Source organism: Malurus melanocephalus, unplaced genomic scaffold (assembly GCF_030028575.1).
Source record: "Malurus melanocephalus ecotype Western Australia unplaced genomic scaffold, MMel_1.1 scaffold_751, whole genome shotgun sequence".
In the NCBI taxonomy this organism is placed as follows: Eukaryota; Metazoa; Chordata; class Aves; order Passeriformes; family Maluridae; genus Malurus; species Malurus melanocephalus.
Genome location: NW_026623983.1, coordinates 104,789 through 125,435, shown reverse-complemented (window position 1 = coordinate 125,435; position 20,647 = coordinate 104,789). Strand labels below are relative to the sequence as shown.

The 20,647-nt window shown below is 51.0% G+C and overlaps 2 protein-coding genes across 5 annotated transcripts in view; one reads left to right on the top strand and one right to left on the bottom strand.

Annotated features, from left to right (window-relative positions):
- The window catches only part of TAGLN (transgelin), a 158,220-nt gene that overhangs the window by 59,387 nt on the left and 78,186 nt on the right, over nucleotides 1-20,647 (bottom strand). The gene's annotated exons all lie outside the window — the stretch shown is intronic.
- SIK3 (SIK family kinase 3) overlaps nucleotides 1-20,647 on the top strand; it is a 68,996-nt gene that overhangs the window by 39,173 nt on the left and 9,176 nt on the right. The window contains exons 4-19 of one of the 4 annotated variants that reach the window (XM_057384845.1): nucleotides 3,444-3,605; nucleotides 8,244-8,368; nucleotides 8,634-8,757; nucleotides 9,502-9,620; nucleotides 9,927-10,037; nucleotides 10,140-10,283; nucleotides 10,769-10,846; nucleotides 10,942-11,051; nucleotides 11,493-11,646; nucleotides 12,235-12,390; nucleotides 12,845-12,915; nucleotides 15,760-15,903; nucleotides 18,447-18,597; nucleotides 19,343-19,468; nucleotides 19,780-19,865; nucleotides 20,531-20,640. In XM_057384845.1, coding sequence (XP_057240828.1) covers nucleotides 3,444-3,605; nucleotides 8,244-8,368; nucleotides 8,634-8,757; nucleotides 9,502-9,620; nucleotides 9,927-10,037; nucleotides 10,140-10,283; nucleotides 10,769-10,846; nucleotides 10,942-11,051; nucleotides 11,493-11,646; nucleotides 12,235-12,390; nucleotides 12,845-12,915; nucleotides 15,760-15,903; nucleotides 18,447-18,597; nucleotides 19,343-19,468; nucleotides 19,780-19,865; nucleotides 20,531-20,640 — 1,971 coding nt within the window. Of the gene's footprint in view, nucleotides 1-3,443; nucleotides 3,606-8,243; nucleotides 8,369-8,633; nucleotides 8,758-9,501; nucleotides 9,621-9,926; nucleotides 10,038-10,139; nucleotides 10,284-10,765; nucleotides 10,847-10,941; nucleotides 11,052-11,492; nucleotides 11,647-12,234; nucleotides 12,391-12,844; nucleotides 12,916-15,759; nucleotides 15,904-18,446; nucleotides 18,598-19,342; nucleotides 19,469-19,779; nucleotides 19,866-20,530; nucleotides 20,641-20,647 lie in introns of all 4 variants that reach the window. The other 3 variants (XM_057384844.1, XM_057384847.1, XM_057384846.1) reach the window with 3 other exon arrangements.

Here is a 20,647-nt window from a genome sequence, read left to right as displayed (position 1 = left end):
TGTCTGTTACTGGGCACTGGGGGATCYTCTGCCAAATGGGCCTGTGCTGAGTCTTCTAAATCTTTATTTTTGGTCATTTCCTAACACCTGCATGACATAGGCTTCAAAATGCAGTGCTGAAGGGTAAAGGGGGCTGACAGCTGTGGTTTTTTGGATGCTGAACAGTCAGGGTGAGGCTGAGCACTCACAGAACCAGAGCTACAGCATTGTGCTCTTGTGAGCTGCAGGTTTTTGTAAGGAACAAATCTTAAACTGCCTCCCTGAAGCTTTCAAAACTTTCCAAGGCTTAAACTGTACCACAGAGCAATCAGTATTACCCAGGCAGAACTAGAGCTCAGAGTTTTTAGCTGCAAGAACGATGATTTCTGTAAATGGCCCCAGTCAGTCAGTCCGTGCTGGTTGTGTGTCTGTCCCATCCCTGTCAGTGTGAATTCTGCAGGAATCCCACCTGTTTATCCAAACTTCCAGTAAAAGGGCTGAGCGTTCCTTCCGTGGTCGGGCTGTGCCGTAAGAGCCTTTGATTCTTCCTGGAAATGGTTTGATAATTCACTTTGTTTGCGTAGCAGGGACCAGCGACAGGGCTCAGCTTTGCTGTGGGCTTCAGCAGCCAAATGTAAATTGTTATTTTTGTCCCTCTCCGTGTTTTGCGTGYGGTTGGGTCGCTGGTTTGACATTATGAAGAAATGAATGTCTCTTTTTAAACATAGGGTGGTCTCTGTTCCAGGTCCCTCGAGTGTCTTTTTTTTGAGGTCAGATGGAATATAGTCTGAAAATCTGGTTTGATTTCAGCTGTTTACTGTGAAAACTGTAAATAATCTGCAGTCCTCGCTGCCTGAATATGGGTTCTTGGTTGATTAACAAAAAAAAAATCACAGGAAATATAGAAAATTATCATCTGGTTCATGTGGTTACCACGTCTGCCCTGTCTCTCCACCTCCTGCCCACTTTTGTGAACATGAACTGGGCAGACACATTAAACTTTGTCGTGGTGCCCATCTCGAGAAGGTCAGTCTGCTTCTGACATCACAGGGTCACCAAATTCACTGCAAATGTGACTTAATCCACCACATAAAGGAGATGAGAAGCTTCATCAGCGTTTGTTTTCCAGACAGAAAGCAGCAAAAAAGCACRAGGCGTCTGTCCAGGGGTGGGGAGTGGAAACTCGTGTGTCAGTGCTCTCTGAACCAGAAGGTGATTTTTTTCCTCAGTGTAGGATTGGATTGTTTTTTTAACACAGAAAGCAGCGTCAGGTGCTTCATATAAATATGGAGAGCAGTGAGTGATGTTTGTGAGGGCTGTGCAATGGAATGGGGCATTTTTTCCTCTCTGGAAGACACTCAGAGGGGTCACTGTGATGCCAGTGATGTTGGCACAGCCCAGCCAGGTTTGGGTGCTCTGGCACACCCAGCTCAACACCCAGGTCAGCTCTGGAGGCTCCATTGCATGGGAGGTTTATGCAGACTAAGCTCTCAATGGTTAATTTTGGCATACAGTTGCCCTTGGTGGTATGTGAAGTATTCTGTAGCCTCATTGTTTCTGTCCTTCCTCTGGAGCTGGTGCAGAAATGTCAGCGGGCTGTGCCTACGTGCAGAGCCTGGGCCTGCACTCCCAGTTCTTCATGAAAAATGAAATTTCGTGCTTAACCTAAAAAGGGCTTTTTGCAGCTTAAGCAGGACTGWCTGGGCAGAGGGGCAGCAGAGTTTTCTGGGTGAGAGGCACAGGGCAGGGACAGCCCCAAGTGCCAGCACTGAATGCGGGTGTCACCGGCTGTGCCAGGACTGGTGAGCCTGGTTTGGGCAAAAGTACACTTAGGAGAGCCTTGCAGAAAAACACCTGGCTTTGTTTTCATGCCTGCAGGAGAATTGCTAAAATATTTCAGAAATTGTTGAGAGTTTGGAGCTTTGTGCTTTGTTTTAAGGGCGCTCTCTGTATGGACAGGCTGTGCTCCCCAATCCCAGCAGTGAGGAAGGTGTGAGTAGTGACCTTGTTTAGGARCTGAGCTATTACCTGTTGATCAGTGGCTTAAATTGGAGCAGCTTGCTGTCAGTCTCCTCAGAGTAATAAATTTATGACCATGCAAATGCCTTAATGAAATACGACGGGGCAATTTGAGATGGGAACTTTGCTTTGCTGAGYGAGTGAGCTGAGGGTCAGATTTGACTTGGTGATGGCTTTCCTTCTCCAGCCYTGGTTCAGATTTGCTTATGGAATGAGTTTATCCAATGAATAAGAGTTAATTGACAAGTTCTTTGAAAAACACCTCGAGTCTGTTGCACAAYGTGAGTGGGCAAAGGCAGAAGTAGGTTGCTGTGCAGTCAGGAGCAGCACAACTGCTTTGATGGATCTTGGTAATTAGTATTTACTGCCAGTCAATTATGTCGCAGGTATTTTAATGAATGGGTGACTGGGGAGAAGCACAACCACCTGATGAGAAACCTGCACAAAGTGATTTATTGTTATTATTTTCAACATCAGGTATCTGCTTTGAGCCCCCAGTTTAATGGAGTTTAGGGASGGACATGAATCATTTTGGCCTAATTTTGACCAGAAATTTTTTAGGGCCACCTCAATGGCTCCATCAAGGAGTTAGAACCTCCTCAAGTGAGTGCTCCTTTCTCTGCCTTTTCTCTGCCTGTCCATCCCTGCTCATGGGACAGTGACAAGTGGCTTCTGTGAGCCTGGAGCCACCAGGTTTTAAGTGGATTGACTTCATCTGGGTCACTGCTGTGTKCCTGCCTTTGTGATCTCTTGGAGAGGCTTTTCCTGTCCCTGTGAGCAGTGCTGGCTTCCAAGGAAAGCCCAGCTGGCAACAAACACTACCTTTGAGTGAGAGTACAGGCTTTCAGCAAAATATTTGGGAGTGCTCAGATTTCCGTCGTGAGGGCCAGCTCTGTTTTTGTAATGAAATGCTTTCTTGGATTTCACCAGGATGTTGTTGCAGCGATGTGCAGAGAGGGAGGATGTTCAATCCYTCCTGCAGCTGGTGGTGGCTACCTGGGACCTCTCTGGTTCCAGCAGGAGCTCTCTTTGAGGCATGTTAGAGCAAAGACACATTTCCTGTGAAAAACCCCGGGGAGGGAAGGATGGCATGTGGCCAGGAAGCTGCACCTCTCAAGGTGATGTGCTGCAAGGCTTGGGGTCTGACTGATGGCAAAAGCTGGAAAAGCTTTTAAAACCTTCACACTTGGGTACAAAACTCTTCTGATTTTCCAGGCATCCATCCCCTCAGCTGTCCTCTACATAAAATAAATATCAAAGCCTTTCACTTGGAGCCAGCCCAGGTGAGGAGTGGTTGGCAGGGTGTGCCCAATCCCTTCTTGTGCCTCTTGCATGTCTCTGTTGGAGCTGGAGACCACACTGTGCCCACATTTCCACCTCCCAGCTCTCTCCACGAGCCCCAGGAGCCTCTTGTCCATAATTCTGTGCTCTCCTTGCCCTCACAGATCACCTGGTGGCCCACGGGCGCATGGCCGAGAAGGAAGCCCGGAGAAAGTTCAAGCAAATTGTGGCTGCTGTCAACTTCTGTCACTGTCGGAACATAGTCCACAGGGATCTGAAGGCAGAAAATCTCCTCCTGGATGCCAACCTGAACATCAAAATAGCAGGTGAGCTAAGCCAAGCAGTGTGGGAGGAAGGCAGCTGCTTTCAGGAGTTAATAAACGTGGGCATTGGCTGCTTCCAGGTATTCAGGGAGGAGGAAACGTGGTGCAGCTAAAGGAAGCTTTGGATTTCTGTGTGGCCTCCTGCCCAGAGCTGAAACTGCCAGGTTGTAGCCAGGAGATTTATATCTCCCTTCAAGGAGTGCAGAGTAAAAGAAGAAGGCAAAAAAGGGAGGTTTGGCTTCCTGGGCTGCAGACACTGCGGCGTTCGCTCCTCTGGGTGATGGGTGAGACAATATCACTGAGCTGACCTTGCTCTGAGTGCTGGTGCTGGGTCAGGGCTTCTGCAGAGCAGGTCAGGCYAGGTGAGAGAGCAGGAATGGCAAAGTGGGGATGACAGGGTGGATGGTGGAGCAGTGAAGGGGAAACAGCACTCCTGGGATCATTCATGATGTGGTGTGACAGAGCCAGAGTGGCTTTGGGGTTTTATTCCCTGCAGGGAGTGGAGCTGAAGGTGCTGAACACACTTCTCGATGTTTTGAAAGGCAGTAGGATTTTTTTGTCACTACCTGTCCTTGCAGAGAGTTCCCTGCTTGGGCATTTCTGTCCTCCCCTGACACAGAGCTGCCTTTCTGTGGTGCTCTGACCATGAGCTGGTCATGGGGGCACTGACAGTATTTGGCTTGGTGGGATTGTGACCAATTGAACCAACAAGATTGAACACTCGAGAGCTGGACTCAATCTTTGTGGGTCCTTTCCAACTCAGAATATTCTGTGATCCTGCTCTAGTCATTCTGTGGCCTTTGGAAATGGTATCTTGTACTCAGCATTTAACTCCACCAGAGCAGAGCATCTTTGGAAAGTGCTTTGTTTTGGAAAGTGCTTTGTTGTCCACTCTCAGACTTCCTGGGTGAGCTTGTCTTTTGCAAGGGTTTGTAACTTGACTTAAAAAAAAAAGTGTAAAAGTGCTGAGGGCTACAAAACTTTTCAGTCTGAGAAATTTTACTTTGGGGAGGTGGGAAATACTCCTCTGTSTTGATAGCATCTTGAAGAAAGGAAACAGCCTAGCTCATTGTTGCTGTTCTCTTGGGTACTATCCAGAGGTGTTAGATTAGAGTTCAACACTCACTTTGTAATAAAATCATCAATAATTTCACAGGCTTCCCTCATCCTCCCATTCTGAGGAGGGAGTGGGGAAGGAATAGAGAAAAAGGACTTTGTGGATGTTTCTCTGGTGCTTAACAGCCTGAAGCATCATCCTTGACACAGGAATGATACCCTGCTCCTCTCTGTGCTGATGGAACACGAGTGCAGCTCCTTGGAGTACGAGTGGAGAGGTCCTGGAGCACAGAGAGAGGTGCTGGGAGGACTCAGAGCAGCCTTTTCTGGTGTTTTGTGCAAAGGCTGCACTAATGGTTTGAGGCCATCTTGTGTTCATGGAGAAAATCCGCTCTGCGTGGAGGGGGAGGGTGCCTGGCAAACAGCGAGAAGTTAAAAACTAACCCAGGTGGAAACTGGAATTCAGCTGAATTTGCTGGAGAAATGTCCACATGAGCAGGCTGAGAAGGTCTCGAAAGTGTGGAAACCTTTTTTTTTTTTTTTATCTAAGGGAGTTGGAAACTATCTTCCTTCCAAATCTGTGCTCCCAGAATGACTCCTGGAGATCGTCCCCACCCTGGTGGTGGCAGTGTTTGCCTTGGCAGGAAGATGCTGCAGTGCTTTGAAAAGTAGCTTGGAAAAGCTGATTTAGGATATAGGATTTTCCAAGCATTAAGTTTTCTCCCTATAACTCATCAATTACTACTTGACACCAGTTCTTCCATTGTTTCAAGAGAAAAAAAAAAGTGATATCAACAGTTCTGCTTCACACCAGACCTCCCAGGAGAAACGCTGCAGAAATGCACACACCAGTTACACTGGTAGAGAACCAGCTGGACCTTCACTGCCAAACCTGTTCACTGTGTCTGACTCAAACTYTGGAGCTTTKCAGACTCTCCTTGGTGCAGATTTTRTGGCAYTTTCCTCCATTTGCAGCTTTAAATCCCTTGCCTGGCATCAGGCAGGTCCCAGCTCAGCGAGGGAGCCCTGGGGTGGGCAGTGCTGCTGCTCTCACTGATGGTCACTATTTGGGKTTTTTTWTTKATTTCAGKTTTTTTTTGACTGATACTACACCATTTTTCCATAAACRGCGAGATCCCAACGCCGTGACCCTGGCTCTCATTTTTCCCATGGATGCTTTTTCTCCAGTGTACCTTCTCCGAGTCTGAGTCAGTAGCTGCTGGCACTGCATTCCCTGTGCTCCCAGCCCCAGAGTTCAGCCAGGAGTTGATGATTGCTAAACACCCCGACCTTCCCTGGATATGGTTTCTGAGAGGAATCTGATCTATGCATTGCTTTGCATTCATCTSCAAGAGGAGGCTGCTCCTTCCCCTCCTGAGGAGAAAATCCCTGTGGGGCAGAGGCTGAAGCCACTCCCTGAGCTCTGCTCCAGGGAAATTTGATGGACTGAACCCACTGTTTCTTTTAAATATTTTCATTGTGATTTACCTTGCTCTTCAAAACTGCCCCTGTCCTTCTGCATCTGATTGCTCCCTGGGGTTTTGGATTTATGCATCTCCTTGGCCATAGATTTTAAGAAAGTTTATTTAAGTTGTAATTTGTGTTTTTGTTTGGTTTAAATTTTGTGCTTAGTTGCTCTGGGGTTTTCAAATCCTCTTGTGAACTTTTTTTTTTTTATTTTTAAAGCTGAGGTGGAAAAGACAATTGTGCAGCTGTGTGCTGTTTGCCTGGAATTGTCCTCCAAAGGCTGMCTGGAGGTTTAGATGGCTTCACTGCCAACAGTAAAAACCCAACGGGTGTGTAAGTGCCTTGTTTTGATACCACWGTGCTTTTAAAGAACATTCACCATCTCTGTGCTCTGTTTTGAGATGGAGTTGGAGCAGCCCAGTCTGTGCTCCAGGTGTTTCCACAGGAACAGGCTGTGTTAGGTGTTCTCCACATGCAGAAATCATCTCCATGGGGAGATTTTTCTCCCTGCAAAGGGAKGGGAAGAAGGAATTTTGCTGTGCCCCCCTGGAGCTGAGCTGGCAGGAGCAGTGCCAGGTGCTCTGCTGAGTTCTGCAGAAGCTGYTCAAAGGAGGAGAGGAGTCACCTGAAATTAGGTCATGGAAAATCCTGTGAGGAGAACAGCAAGAGGGAGCACGGAATCACCAGTTTGTGCATTTTGGGGAGTGCTGGTGGGATTTGCCTGCCTCTGGCATGAGGTGTTGGCCATCACTGGCAATCCTCACTTGGAATGTCTTGGTAATTAATTGGTAATTAACTGGTAATATTGGGTAATTGTGAATGTCTTAGAAAAAAAAAAAAAAAGAACAGGTAGTTTTATAGGATTTCGGAAAACGAAGCTTTCCGGATGGCTACGGCTAAAGGGGCTGAAAGGAGAGATTAGCAGATAAAAATGAAGATGGTTTTTCAAGCTGAATGTTTATTTATTTCAAGAAATGGGGGAAAAGATTCCTTTGTGCCTTTGCACCACAATTTACTCTTTATAATTTGTGTACATGTATTAAAATACACATTTTTCAGCCAAATTTCCCCACAATTCTGGGGTCTCGTGTTTCACTGCCACCACTCGTCTGTGCTTCACCCCAGATCTGCTGCTGTTCTGACTGGGGACAGAGGCAAAATTCATCTTCAGCCCTTCCTAAGAGATTCCCACTTTCTGCAGCTGTTCTGTGTATTTTTGCCATGGCACTTTTTGCKTTAATGGGTCAGAATTTGCAAACGGAGTGTTTGTGGCCCTGCCTGCTCTCCCTGCTGCGAGGAGCTGCCGGTGCCAATGCCATTAGAAATGGCCTCGTTGCCCCGGGTCCCTGTCTGTGGTCATTAATGTCACTCGCYCTCCTGCTGACACATCTCTGGCAGAAACAGAGGCACAGCACTCTCAGATAACCTTGGTGGCACTTGCTCCTTGGTGGAGCTGCTCCTGAGGACACCTCASAACTCCTCTCTGTGACTGTGTTTGCTTCAATTCAATTGAGGTGAAGAAAAGGAAGGAAATGTAGTGAAGATTCTTTCTTTTTACAAGAACAGCTCCCTCCTCTTGGACCCAGAGTGGTTTCCTTGCCCTTTGCAGTGCACAGGGGGAGGCAGGTTAATTAGCAGAGAATGCCATTAGTGCCCACGTAAGCCGATGTAAGGTGAAGACCTTTCTCCTTCAGGATTTATTATTTGCTGTTGGTGAAGGATTTGACTTTTTGTAGAGCTGTGCACCATAACCAAAGTTTCCTGCCCCTGTAGTGCTTTCTGGAGAAATCTGAATTTCCATTCTTTTTGCCTTTGCACTCTGGCCTCAGGGACCAGGGAGGAGATGGAGTCCCCATCCCTGGAGGTGTCCAAGGAATGAYTGGAGTGGCACTCAGTGCTCTGGGCTGGGGACAAGGTGGGGATYAGGRACAGGTTGGATTTGATGGTCCTGGAGGTCTTTTCCAACCTCAGTGATTCTGTTTCTGGTGTCTGTGGACCAGTTACCCATTACAGCACTGTACGTGACTTTACCAGTCTCAGCAAGTTACTGAAATACCATTTGTTCAGGACASTTGGAGTGAATCACAGTCCTTTCATCGGTTCTCTTTGTTCTTTCAGATTTTGGGTTCAGCAATATCTTCACCCCTGGCCAGCTCCTTAAAACCTGGTGTGGGAGTCCCCCCTACGCTGCTCCAGAGCTCTTTGAAGGCAAGGAGTAYGATGGGCCAAAGGTTGATATTTGGGTATGTGATCAGCCTTTTTCTCTCTTTGATCTGATTTTTGCTGTGTTTGTTTGGCTTTGCTTCCTGAATGCTCAGTACATGTCTTAGAGAAAACCCTGACATGGCAAAAAGTGTTTTCCAAAGAAACTCTTCCAGAATTGCATTCTGGCTACTCCATCCTGTATTTTCTCTATCGAGAGGTGCAAAACGCACAAGTTGAGTTGCCCCGAGATGGGTTTTGATTCAGTTTGCCAGCACTGACTGCTGGTTTGTTTTGTTTTGGCAGAGCCTGGGCGTGGTGCTGTACGTGCTGGTGTGCGGGGCCCTGCCCTTYGACGGGAGCACCCTGCAGAACCTGCGGGCAAGGGTTCTCAGCGGCAAATTCCGCATCCCCTTCTTCATGTCCACAGGTGAGGAAGCACAGAGCTGGGGACACGGGGGCTTTCTCTACACCTCCTTCASTTTTAGCTTTCTGCAGCATTGTGGGGCATGAATTTCCAGCAACAGCCCCATCAGAGATAAGTGTGTCCTGCTGCTGCCAAAACACTTCTGAACACTTCAGTAATAAATCTTGGGTGTGAAAAGTGTGATTAATTTTCATATAAAACCAGCCTAACAAAGAATCATGTGTAGGTACTTGGTTTCCTGCTAAGGTTAAGGAAGAATTTTGTGTTGAGTTCCCAGATGAAAACTTCCTTGCTTGCTGCCTTACTTGGGGAAGAAGTTCTCTCCAAGAAGTTCTCTCTCAGAAAATTCTGCTAAAATGTGGTACTTTCAAAGCCAACTTGGATCCCAGCCCAAAGGGGGAGAGCCTCAGCAGTCCCCCTTGGTGACAGGATGGGTTTGATACGATGGAGAAATCACTCACAGTGTAGAGTGGAGAACATTCTAAGGGTGCTTTGCTSTCAGCCTCCAGAATCCAGGGGAGGGCCAGGGTGACAGGGCTCTGTGTGGCTGGGGTGGCTTCTGTCCTTCCTAGCACAGAGGAATCAGTGTCTGCAGCAGAGCTGGGACCCACCAGGTGTGAATGCAGAAGAGAAGCAGTATTTTAGTGTGGTGATTCCCAGAGGGGAGCAGGATGCTCAGAAAAGGAAAGGGAACACAGCAGCAGCCGTGTCCCTGCCTGCACTGACCCAKCCTCTGTTCCCTGGCAGAGTGTGAGCACCTGATCCGCCACATGCTGGTGCTGGACCCGAGCAAGAGGCTCTCCATGGAGCAGATCTGCAAGCACAAGTGGATGAAGCTGGGGGAGGCTGATGCAGAGTTTGACAGGGTGAGCAGCAGCGAGGGGAGCTCAAACGCGCTCTGGGCACGCGGTGCTGCAGCGCTGCTTCTGCTCTTTGGGAACACTCATTCCCAGGGCTGGCATTTCCCTTTTCTGTGTCTGCTGGCCTTGCTCTCCACATCACTCCTTATCTRCAGACATTTTTGTGTCTTTCCCTGTGGCATTGGGAGCTTGGGGCACGGGATTTCAGATCAGGTGCCATCAGACCTCACTCGGCTGCAGCTCTYGGGAGCGCCGTGACTCACGGGTGCCTTTGGGAATGTCAGCTCTGACTGTGTGCCTGTGCTCTCACAGCTCATAGCAGAGTGTCAGCATCTGAAAACAGAGAGGCAGCTGGAGCCACTGAACGAGGACGTGCTGCTAGCCATGGCCGACATGGGGCTGGACAAGGAGCGCACGGTGCAGGTGAGGCTGGCACGTCCTGCAGCTCCTGTTTGGTGGCAGCTGAGCAATCCCAGCACGCTGTAAATTGTGTTTTATCACTGACCCTTTTCCCTCCCGTTTCAGTCGCTGCGAGCCGACGCGTACGATCACTACAGCGCGATTTACAGCCTGCTCTGCGAGCGCCTCAAGAGGCACAAGAACCTGCGCATTGCCCCCTCGCCCAGCATCCCCCGCACCATCACCTTCCCCACCTCGGCCAACATCCAGGTACAGCCCCTTTGCCTCGGCTCTTCTCTTCCCTGCTAAACTCAGACCTATGCTCGTGGGTGCCCGCATCTGGAGTGTCAAAAYATTCCTCATCTGACCACACCCAATGTGGTGCGTGTTTAGGGTGCCCAAATCCTGGGGTTAGGAACACTTTGTGCGTTGGCTGAGCACCCTTTAGTCTCCTGCTTGCTTGGTGACAGAGGGGAAGGAATTATTGGGGAGCTGGGGTTCCCAGCCCAGGGCTTCTTGTGTTGCTGTTGGAGCAAAGAGCACTTGCTTTGGTAGAAACCAGTTCACAGGGAAGCAGAAGAGGTGCTGACCSTGCCTGAACAGAAGGAAGGGGAATAAACAAGGCAACCCCTAGAGATTAAACAGCTCTTCACYGGCTCCAGGGTCACCTCCCTGTTCCAGGTGCTTAGGGCTGGTGTTAACGCAGCAGGATTTGTAAARCAATGCTGTGTTTGTGTCTTCTGATCCTTCAGCAGACAGAACAGACAGGCAACACCATGAATATCAGCGTGCCCCAAGTGCAGCTCATCAACCCCGAGAACCAAATTGTGGAGGTGAGGTACACCCCCATGACCCCTGCAAGATCTTTTTCTGACTCACATTGATCCTCATGTTGTATTTGAACATCTGCAATGTTTTCTGTGCCCAGACTGATGGAACAATGAACCTGGACAGTGATGAAGGGGAAGAGCCATCCCCCGAGGCTCTGGTTCGCTACCTCTCCATGAGGAGGCACACAGTGGGAGTGGCTGACCCACGGTGAGTACTGCACTCTCACCTGGAGATTCACTGCCAGCACATGCCTTTGGTCCTTCTGGGTGTTCCTTCAAAGGTCCCAGTCCCACTGCACAGCTCAGTCAGTGTTTAGATGAGGATCAGGTACTTCCCTCCTCCCCTTCCTGATCAGCTCTGGGTAAGCTCTACTTTTGGTTAAGGCAAGTGTCTCACCTGAGCTGCACTGCTGTCATGCCCAAGGTGAGATTTTTATGATAAATGCCGTCGAGGTTAATGCCAAGAGCTAATTCTGGCGAATCTCAACATGGAGAGGAAAAAAGGGACAAATAAAACCAAAGAGTGGCTTGGCTGCWCCGTGTGACCATTTTGCACAGCACTAAGAAGGTTTTTCTGAAAGGAAGCTGGGTCTGTGCATGGGTTTCCTCACATCATGGCTGATGCCCCTCTCCAAATGTGATTGCACAGGACGGAAGTCATGGAAGACCTGCAGAAGCTGCTGCCTGGCTTCCCCCGTGTGACTCCTCAGGCTCCGTTCCTGCAGGTGACCCCGAATGTGAACTTCATGCACAATGTGCTGCCCAGGCAGAACCTGCAGCCCACGGGGCAGCTGGAGTACAAGGTACTGATCCTGCTGTGCTCTGGGCCCTGCCACGGGCTGGGGTGCTTGTGCTCACACTCGCTCGCTCTGTTTGTCACTCCTTGGACTCCATAAACCTCAGGATTTATGGATGATTCCAGTTGGTTCTCTAAAGCAGGTTTAGATCAAATATTAGGAAAATATTCTTTACTGTGGGRGTGGYGAGGAMCTGGCACAGGTTGCCCAGAGAAGTTGMCMATGCCCCATCCCTGGAAGTGCCCAAGGCTGGATGGGGCTCTGAGCAGCCTGGGACAGTGGAAGGGGKGTTGGAATGAGATGATCTWTRAGGTCCCTTCCAACCTGAACCATTCTGTAATTTTATCAAAAAGCTGAAGAATGAAAGAGCAGTGCAATATGAAATTAAAGAGTGGGCTGGGCTGCCTGGCTCTGAGCTGCAGGTTGCTAAAGCAGCATGCAGGGATCTGCAGAGTTAAACCCAACCGTGCTCCTGTACTGACGCTGCCTCCCGTCACCAGGAGATGCTGGTGACATCCCCAATGTGTTCCCCCTGTTTGTGTGTGACCCTGGGCTCTGTGTGGGGTGGGTGACAGCTCTCTGTGTGTGTTCCAGGAGCAGTCCCTGCTGCAGCCCCCCACCCTGCAGCTGCTGAACGGGATGGGYCCGCTGGGCCGGCGCGCGTCCGACGGCGGGGCCAACATCCAGCTGCACGCCCAGCAGCTGCTCAAACGGCCACGGGGCCCCTCGCCACTCGTCACCATGACACCAGTGAGTAGAGAGCTTCAAAACACCCTCCTGCAGGCAGAGAGGGCTGTGCCCAGCTCACAGCAGGCTCAGCGCTGCAGGGATGTGCCTGCTCGCTGCCAAAGTTCCCCTCGCTGTGCTCTCCCAGGTGGGGTTGTGTGTTCCTCYCTCAACTGACAGTTTTTAATGGTTGCTTTTGTCCTTTGCTGATCCCATGGGGACAGCTCAAGTGTCCATTTGTGCGTGTTCTSGCTCCCTGGGTGCGTCTGCATCAATGAATTCCCCGAGGAGCTGCAGCCTTGCCCAGGMACTTGGGCTGGGGAAGGAATGTTGGAAGGGGTTCTTGGCCAGGTTTCCTCGGTGCTGCAGAGGAGCCAACACACACCCCTGTGACAGCTTGTTTGGGAGGATCAGGTGTCCCCTGTGCAGAGGGGACCGTGCTGGGTGTCCTCTGGAACTGTGGCTTCTCTGTCCCCAGGCTGTCCCTGCTGTCACCCCCGTGGACGAGGAGAGCTCCGATGGGGAGCCAGATCAGGAAGCTGTGCAGAGGTAACTCCCACTCTGTTAACATTTGCCCTTCCTTCCTCCACGAGGCTCACCTTGGGCTGTTCCAGAGCTGATTCAAACACAGCCACCTCATCAGGGCACCAGTGTTGATTTTACAGCGAAGCCTCAACACTTCTCCTGTTGCTGTGGGTGTCGATTACTGTCAGCAGTTCCTCCTCTGGCACTACTGGGTGCTTGCAAAGCTGCATTCCCCTGAGGTGGGGAGCTGATTGAGCACTAGGTTCTGCAGAAACTCTTGGAAGTGCTGAATTCCTTTGCTTAGTGTGCACCAGCATGCAATCCACACTAACCTGCCCAGGGAGAGCTCAGGGTTCCCCTCCCTCCCGGSTGCTGGAGGGGGAGGATCTCTGCCCTGGGTGCCAGTGCAGCAGCTTTTGWATCAAGACATGCAGTAAACATCCAACTCTGATGCTCAAACARAGTGAGCTTGCTGGAATTACGGGTACCTCTAGCTGCTAATTTTAGCATTAGGCCTTAAAATAGTCTGCTCCAATAAGGAAAGCATTATTAGCTCCCAGGCTGGGAACTTCTGTTCTCTGTGTCTGCTCCAAACACATTGTAGGAAGTGGGTAGAAGGTGCTTGTACTTTCTCAGTCCATCAACACACTAACCATGGCCTTGCTAACATTTTCTTAGTAGCTTTTGCATAGTTTCTTCTCTGCTAACCAGCCGGGGCACTAAGTGTGGTGGGTGCTCCTGCTTCTTACCTCAAAATGGAAAAACCTTCTGGATCCTGCAGGTCATCACCTGGGGAAGGAGTGGCTCCTCAGGGGTTCAGACTGGAGGTTGCTGCAGGCAGGGTGACACTGGAATGGGTGCAGCTCAAACTCCAGAGCTTCTCTTGGAGTCTCTGTGCACTGAGACTCCTTTTGCCTACCTCAGCCTAGAAAGTCTACTTGTAGCCTCAATAATATCCTCAACAGCCATTGGAAGTTTTAATTTAGGGCTGATGATGTCCTCTGACGGCACCTCAGACAGCAGGTGGTCTTTTCTGGCTGTGCAAACCCAATAAATTTCATTCTTGGCAAGGGGATGCCTGSACATCTTACCTGGGCGGATTTTCACTGTTCTAAACCTGAAGGTTTCAGTTGAGCCTTTAAATCATTAGCTCAGCTGGAAACATTTTGAAACCCCCATGCAGTGTTTTGCAAGGCACTGAAATGTTCAGATCCCACTGAAAACCAAATCCCCTTGGACTCAGAGGTCATTTTGCTGCTCTCAACAGTGCTGCCCTTAGTCCTTTYACAGCACATGTTCTTCTTCCACCAGATGGCCTTGAAAAAGCACCATCCAGGTTGTGTGCTAACTTGTTCTCCACCCCCTTGAGTTGCGACATGTCAGTAGTCATCAGAGGAGAAGGGTAAATAGCATTAACATCAGGGACAGATGCAAATATTTAGCTTCTCAGAACACTGTCCCAAAGACTCTGTTTGCAGCCACCACCGTGCAGCTTTTGCCCTCCTTAATCTGACCTTGAAAGCAGAGCTCAGTCTTCTCTCTGTTCCAGGGAGCAGTCACATCTCCTTTGAGCTTTGGGAAACTTTCTTCCACCCGAAACGCTGTTAGAGCTCATGATTGGATTGTTCCCTGGAGGGCTGAAATAAAATGATCTTAGCAAACCACAACAGTAAAGCTCTTTGGGAAACTTTCCCTGTCTGCATCAAATRATTCTTAACCAGCTAATGGCACGGGCTTTGGCGGGGCACCACGGCACTGTTAACCTGCTTCTTCTGCTTAAGTGGCTTCAGCAGCAAAGAGAGGCTGGGTTTGGGCAGGTCTGGATCGCTTGCTGCTCTTTTCTGCTTCCCAGGGCTGGTTTCAGGGGGAAAGAGCAAAGGTGAGAATTGCCAGGTGTCACTGGCCGAGTGGCTCTCAGCCTGGCTGTCCCCTGGCAGAGCTGCCTGGCTGCTGCTTCAGCAGAGCAGGGCTGAGTTCACACACGGGCGGCCGTTCATCCCGGTGCCCTTGAGCAGGCACAGCTCAGCTCTGGTGCAGTGCAGGGGCTTCACCCCATCTGTGCCAGCCCCAATCCCTGTGCTCACTGTGCCAGGAACAGCTCTAGCCCTGCCCAGCCCTTCCTCACATCCTCACTGAGCACAGGCTCCCAGTTCCCCCTCCCCAATCTTGGGGGATCTACAGGAGTCCTGCAGCTCTTCCCCAGTKCAGAGCAGGGTTTTGTTGTGTGAGAGGCAAGCCCAGCCTTGGTGCTGGTGGCTCCAGAGGAAGGGACCCTCTCTCTGCTCGTGTTCCCTGCTCCCTGCACATCCCGGGCCRTTCCCGACTTTTCCCGGAGCGGAGCAGGGACTAGATGGCGCACTTAGACCGGGCTGGCACAGCCCTGCCTCAGCCCAGCCCTTCCCCTGCTGCCCGGGCTGTCCCAGGCTGGCTCTGGGGTGCCAAGGCTCCCCTGGCAGGAGTGGCAGCTCCTCTCTGTGCCCGGCTCCTGCTGGGTGATCTCTGTCCTGCTCCTGGGGCTGGGGACACAGGCAGACTTGCTCCAGGGGAGAGAATCCACACTGAGGGCAGGTGCTCACCTGGCTATTCCCAAAGGGATGTACCAGCATTCCCCTGAGTTTCGTGCCTTTCCTGCTGGGAAATGGCTGCTTTTTCCTTCTGAGGCTGGCAGTGGAGCAGCAGCAGCTCCATCTRCACTTGTCCCCAAAGCACTGGTGAGGCAGTGCTGTGACAGGCACAGGCAGCGTGTCCCTGGCGTGTTCGGAGCACTGCACAATCTTCTTCCTTCCCATTTCTCTGGATTTTCTAACACTCCCTGTTTTYGGAGTACTCCCATCAGTCTCTTATAAAATGTGCTCCTGCTCGTTGCAGATACTTGGCAAATAGGTCAAAAAGGCACACTCTGGCCATGACCAACCCTACAGCTGAAATCCCTCCAGACTTGCAGAGGCAGCTAGGACAGCAATCCTTCCGACCCCGGGCTTGGGCTCCACACCTGGGACCCGACCAGCACCGGTGAGTAACGGCACCGGCCGGGCACTTGTGCCAGGAATCCTGCCCAGCTGGCACTGGATGGAGCACTGAGGACACCCTGCTGGCAGGGAGGGTGAGGAGGAGGAGGAGGAGGAGCAGAYCCACAGAGCAGAGCGTGTCTGATGCTCTGATGTGGGCTCCCTGCCTGCAGGAGCAGCAGGAATCGCCCGGCTCTTCCCTCCAGCTCTGGTTTTGTGGCTGGAGGTGCTGTGCTGGAATGGCTACCATCACAGAAATATGGTGAATAAGATCTTTTCTTTTAGGTGAAAGCTTTTCCCTGTGTAATGGTAGGCATCAAGGTAGCAGATTTGCTACAGAACACTTTTGGAGGCAAAAGATTGCACCGAGTCATCCAGAGCAGAGCTTAAAACCCTCACTGTTCTGCACCAGAGTTGTGTGTTCTGACTGCAGAGTCTCTTTGCAAAGCTTCTCKAGAGTAATTTTATTTCTGATCTGAACCCTTGATGGGAATCATGTGAGCAAAGGAAGTTGGGTGTGAAAGAAAAAAGGAATCTGGGAAAAAGGGAACTTTTGGATTTGGTCTGAACATGCTCCGGATGTGTGGGAGGGACACTCCTGATGGAGAGGTGTTAATGTGACAGAATCCTTGTCAAAGCAGCCAAACGGAGATGCTAATRCCACAGAGGGWGCTTAGAAACCTCTTAATTWWWAAAAAACCCTCTTAAAAATGCCTGAAAGTGCCCTGGTGCCTCGGTGCTGGAGCARAGCAGCTGCACACTGGAGTTTGCTGCCAGGCCAGGCTGGTGCTGGTGTTCACCCCTTGGGCAGCTCCCACTGACAGCTTGACAAAGCCCTTTTTATTGTAGCCAGAGACCTGCTGAGCTGAGCACTGATGTAATCAGCAGGGACAGGTGAACTCTGAGCAGACTGAGACAGTGCTAGTGCCACGCTGGAGCTCCGGAAAACCAAGATAAGCACCTCTCTGCCCTCAAATTACTCCCTCAGAGCTGCCTGGGGGATGGGAAGAGCAGKAGGGGAAAAATTTTTAGGGCCACAGCTTGATAGGAAGAGGAGTGCAGCTTGCAAAATAAGCAGAATGTGTGGTGTCCTGCTTTCAGGATTGCTGCAAATCCTAAAGGTAAGCYGGGTCCCTCACACAGGGCAGAGTGGAATTTTTACAAGATTTAAAACACACTTGCCCTGTAAATAATGTTGGTGTCGCCTGTGCCTCTTGGCTCTGGAGTCCTGAGGCTGTTGCATCATGAGCAGGGTGGATCTGCTCTTTCCACTCTTGGTGGTGTAATGTGCTCTGAGCCTCTTTCATGTTTTTCCTGTGAAATCACGGAAATTTCATCTGACCACGGTGGAAACAGAGTGTCCCACAGTGAGTCCAAGACATACCTGGCACAGAAATTAGCAGTCATTGTRCAAATAAACCACATTATTGAATGGCAGGTGGGTTTCATTTTGGTCTTTAACCTATTTAAGGTAYCTTTTGTCACATTAAATATCTGAAAGCAGAATTGAAGTACAACTGTACAGGGAAGTGCAGCTGTTCTGCCTTGCCCACACAGATTTCAAAACCTCAGCATGATTTTATCTGTAGCTTCTGCTCTCCATCAATGGCAACAGGAGAACAAATGGGTCAGGATAATGGATGGGATGGCATCAAAAGGCAGGAGAACAGCTCTTTCCTTGGAAGGAAATTGGACTGTGTCCTGCTAAGGCAGAGACAGTGACAAAATGAGCCCAGCACGCTGGGAATGGCCCAGCATCAGTCACCTTGTGACAAGGGGAGCCTGGAACRGGCCCTCAGAGTGACCTCTGGAGTTCTGGGGTGCTCCAGCTGCAGCCAGGTGGGCTCTGGCTGGCTTTGGTGTCAGAGCTCCYGTAAAGTCTCCATCACCTTTTGACAAAGGTCATTTTCTGCTGCTGGAGCCTGTGYGTTAAGTGTTGCTTGCTGGGTTCTGGAGATGGCATTTACAGAATCTTTACAAAAGAAATCCTTTACTGATGGGAGAAGTTCCTCTCTGGGAGGGTGGGCAGGCCCTGGCACAGGGTGCCCAGAGCTGTGGCTGCCCCTGGATCCCTGGCAGTGCCCAAGGCCAGGCTGGACATTGGGGCACCCTGGGACAGTGGAAGGTGTCCCTCATAGCCCAAAGCATTCTGTGATTCTGTGATTTGCACAGAAATCAGGTTCACAGACAGCACTTCCCTGCAGCCACGAGGGCAGGCAGAGAGCCCTGATTATTGTTTGTTGTGATGGATGTGTGCCAGGATATCTCTGCTCGTGATAACACAGGTGGCACCTAATGGCAGGAGCTCTGTGATAATGGGGAGCCCCAACTTTGGGAGAAAACAGCTCCTGGAAAAAATCTGGCTCCCTCTGATGGTGAAGAAACCTCACTGTGAAGGATTTTGGGTGCCTTGGTTTGGATGTGCCCGTTCTGACTGCCCCACGTGGAGCATCCAGGCAGCTGTGAGGCTGCTGGAGATGGAATATCTGTGCTGGAGGTTTTCTCTTGGCTGTGTCACATCACTGACCCCCTTCCCCCTGTGTTCAGTTCTATTTACAAGGACTCCAACACTCTGCACCTCCCCACCGAGCGCTTCTCCCCGGTGCGGCGCTTCTCCGACGGGGCTGCCAGCATCCAGGCTTTCAAAGCCCACCTGGAGAAGATGGGCAACAACAGCAGCATCAAACAGCTTCAGCAGGTGAGACAGGGCCGAGGGAACTCAAAACAGCCTCCACAAGGAATTCTCACTGTTTGGGCTTGCTGCTTCRGGAAGCAGAAGGTGGAATCTTTACGCTAAAGGCTGAGGGACACGGTGGGGATTTGGCAGCTGAGGGTTTGTTCCCTCTCTGTGTGACTGCAGCAATCCCTGAGTGTCCTCAGGATGTTCACCTGCAGCTGGGGACCTGGGGGGCTTCCTCCCCTCTCTTTTCTGGGGAGATCCATCATGCTGTGCCCACCCTTGGGTTTCGTGCCTGTCCTCACAGGACCCACCAGCACTGTGGGACTGCAGCTCCTGCTCTCCCTCTGTCCTCTGGCAGCAGTTCCAGGGTGTCCCAGGAAAGGGCAGCTCCCACCACCAGAGTTTGGAGTGTGCTGTGGGATATTCCCTGTGTTTGGAGTGTGCTGTGGGATATTCCCTGTGCAGCCAGGCACACCTTGCCAATGCTGGAGCAGGATTTGGCCCCAGGACAGGCCTTTCCCCTTGCAGCACAGCACAAATGAGATGCTCTCCTCACTTTGAAGTGTCATTTCCACAGCTCTCTGCCTGCATTAAGGGAACACAGCTCGGTGTCACGTGCACCCCTTGCTTTTCTGGCTTTTTGCCATGTCACTGCACACCTGATTCTGTCAAAGAAAATGGATTAGGCTCTCTTTTCTCAGCTTTTCTCAGAGAGGTGGGCTGCAGAGCATGGCGTTTATGAGATATCCTGGGTTCCTTGCAGGAGTGTGAGCAGCTCCAGAAGATGTATGGAGGGCACATGGACGAGAGGACRCTGGAGAAGACGCAGCAGCAGCACATGTTGTACCAGCAGGAGCAGCACCATCAGATTCTTCATCAGCAGATTCAGGTAGTGAGTGCAGCCCGAGCCAGAGCTGCTGAAGGCTGAGCTTTGTTTTCCTGTGTTGCTGCAGACACAACTCGTGAGCAGGTCCCGGGGGGATTGAGGGAGGGGATTTTGCTGGGCTTGCGGGAAGGCTGGAGGATTTCAGCAGAGATGTTTGCACAGCTGCTGTGGGAGCTGTGGTAGCCAGGGCTGCAGGCAGGGACTGACACTTGGTGAATCTGGATATGTCCTGCTTCACCCAGCAGTGTTTCTAAATTTACTGACTGAGACATTGACTGCAAACACTTCTTGTTTTCTTGTGGTGCCTGGTTCAGGACTGTATCCGGCCTCCCCAGCCATCTCCACCCTTGCAAGCTCCATGTGAAAACCAGCCAGCTCTGCTCACTCACCAGCTCCAGAGGTAAAGAAATGGCTTTAGGAGAGCTCTGGGTTTGACTCTTGCTGAAGCCCAGGGATGAGCTGACGCACTCAGGAGAGGCCAGGCTGAGTTTGGAGGTTTTTGGAGTCAGAATGGCACAGCCAGCTCCCAGGTGAACGTGCCTGGTGTTTTGAGCTGAATTCTGGCTGAAGGACTTCAGAAGCAGAGAAATSTGATTCAAAGCACAGGCCTGCTTTSAGCAGAGGATTGACAGTGCTGCCTTTTGAGTGGCTTGAAGATGCCACTTCACCAGCTGGGCTCTCTTGTGCTTCCTTGGGTGTCTCACACCTTTCCAGGCCCTTGTTGAGCTCACCCTCCTCGTGATTTGTAGGTGAGGCAGGCTGAGTTAGGGGAAAGGAGAGCAGGGTATCTCRGCAGGTGCAGTGAGTCAGGAGGTGAGCCTGCAGTGTCCTTGTCCCCAGGTTCCTGTGGTAGTCACCAGGTCATGCTCGCTCCCTGTGTGACTTGGACAAGTGAGGTGGCTCTCAGCAGAGAAGCCAAGCTGCAGAGACCTTGGGATGGCCAACAAGGGCTTTACGGTGTTTATTTTAAACACAACACGCTGCGTTTGGCATCAGTTCTCCCAGTTGAGACAGCGTCTTGGTGAGGAGCAGGCGTGGTGAGAAGGTGCTTGTTTCCCTGCACAGGTTACGGATCCAGCCATCCAGCCCRCCCCCCAACCACCCCAACAACCATCTCTTCAGGCAGCCCAACAGCAGCCCACCCCCCGTCAGCAGCAGCGTGCTGCAGCCCCATGGTAAGCA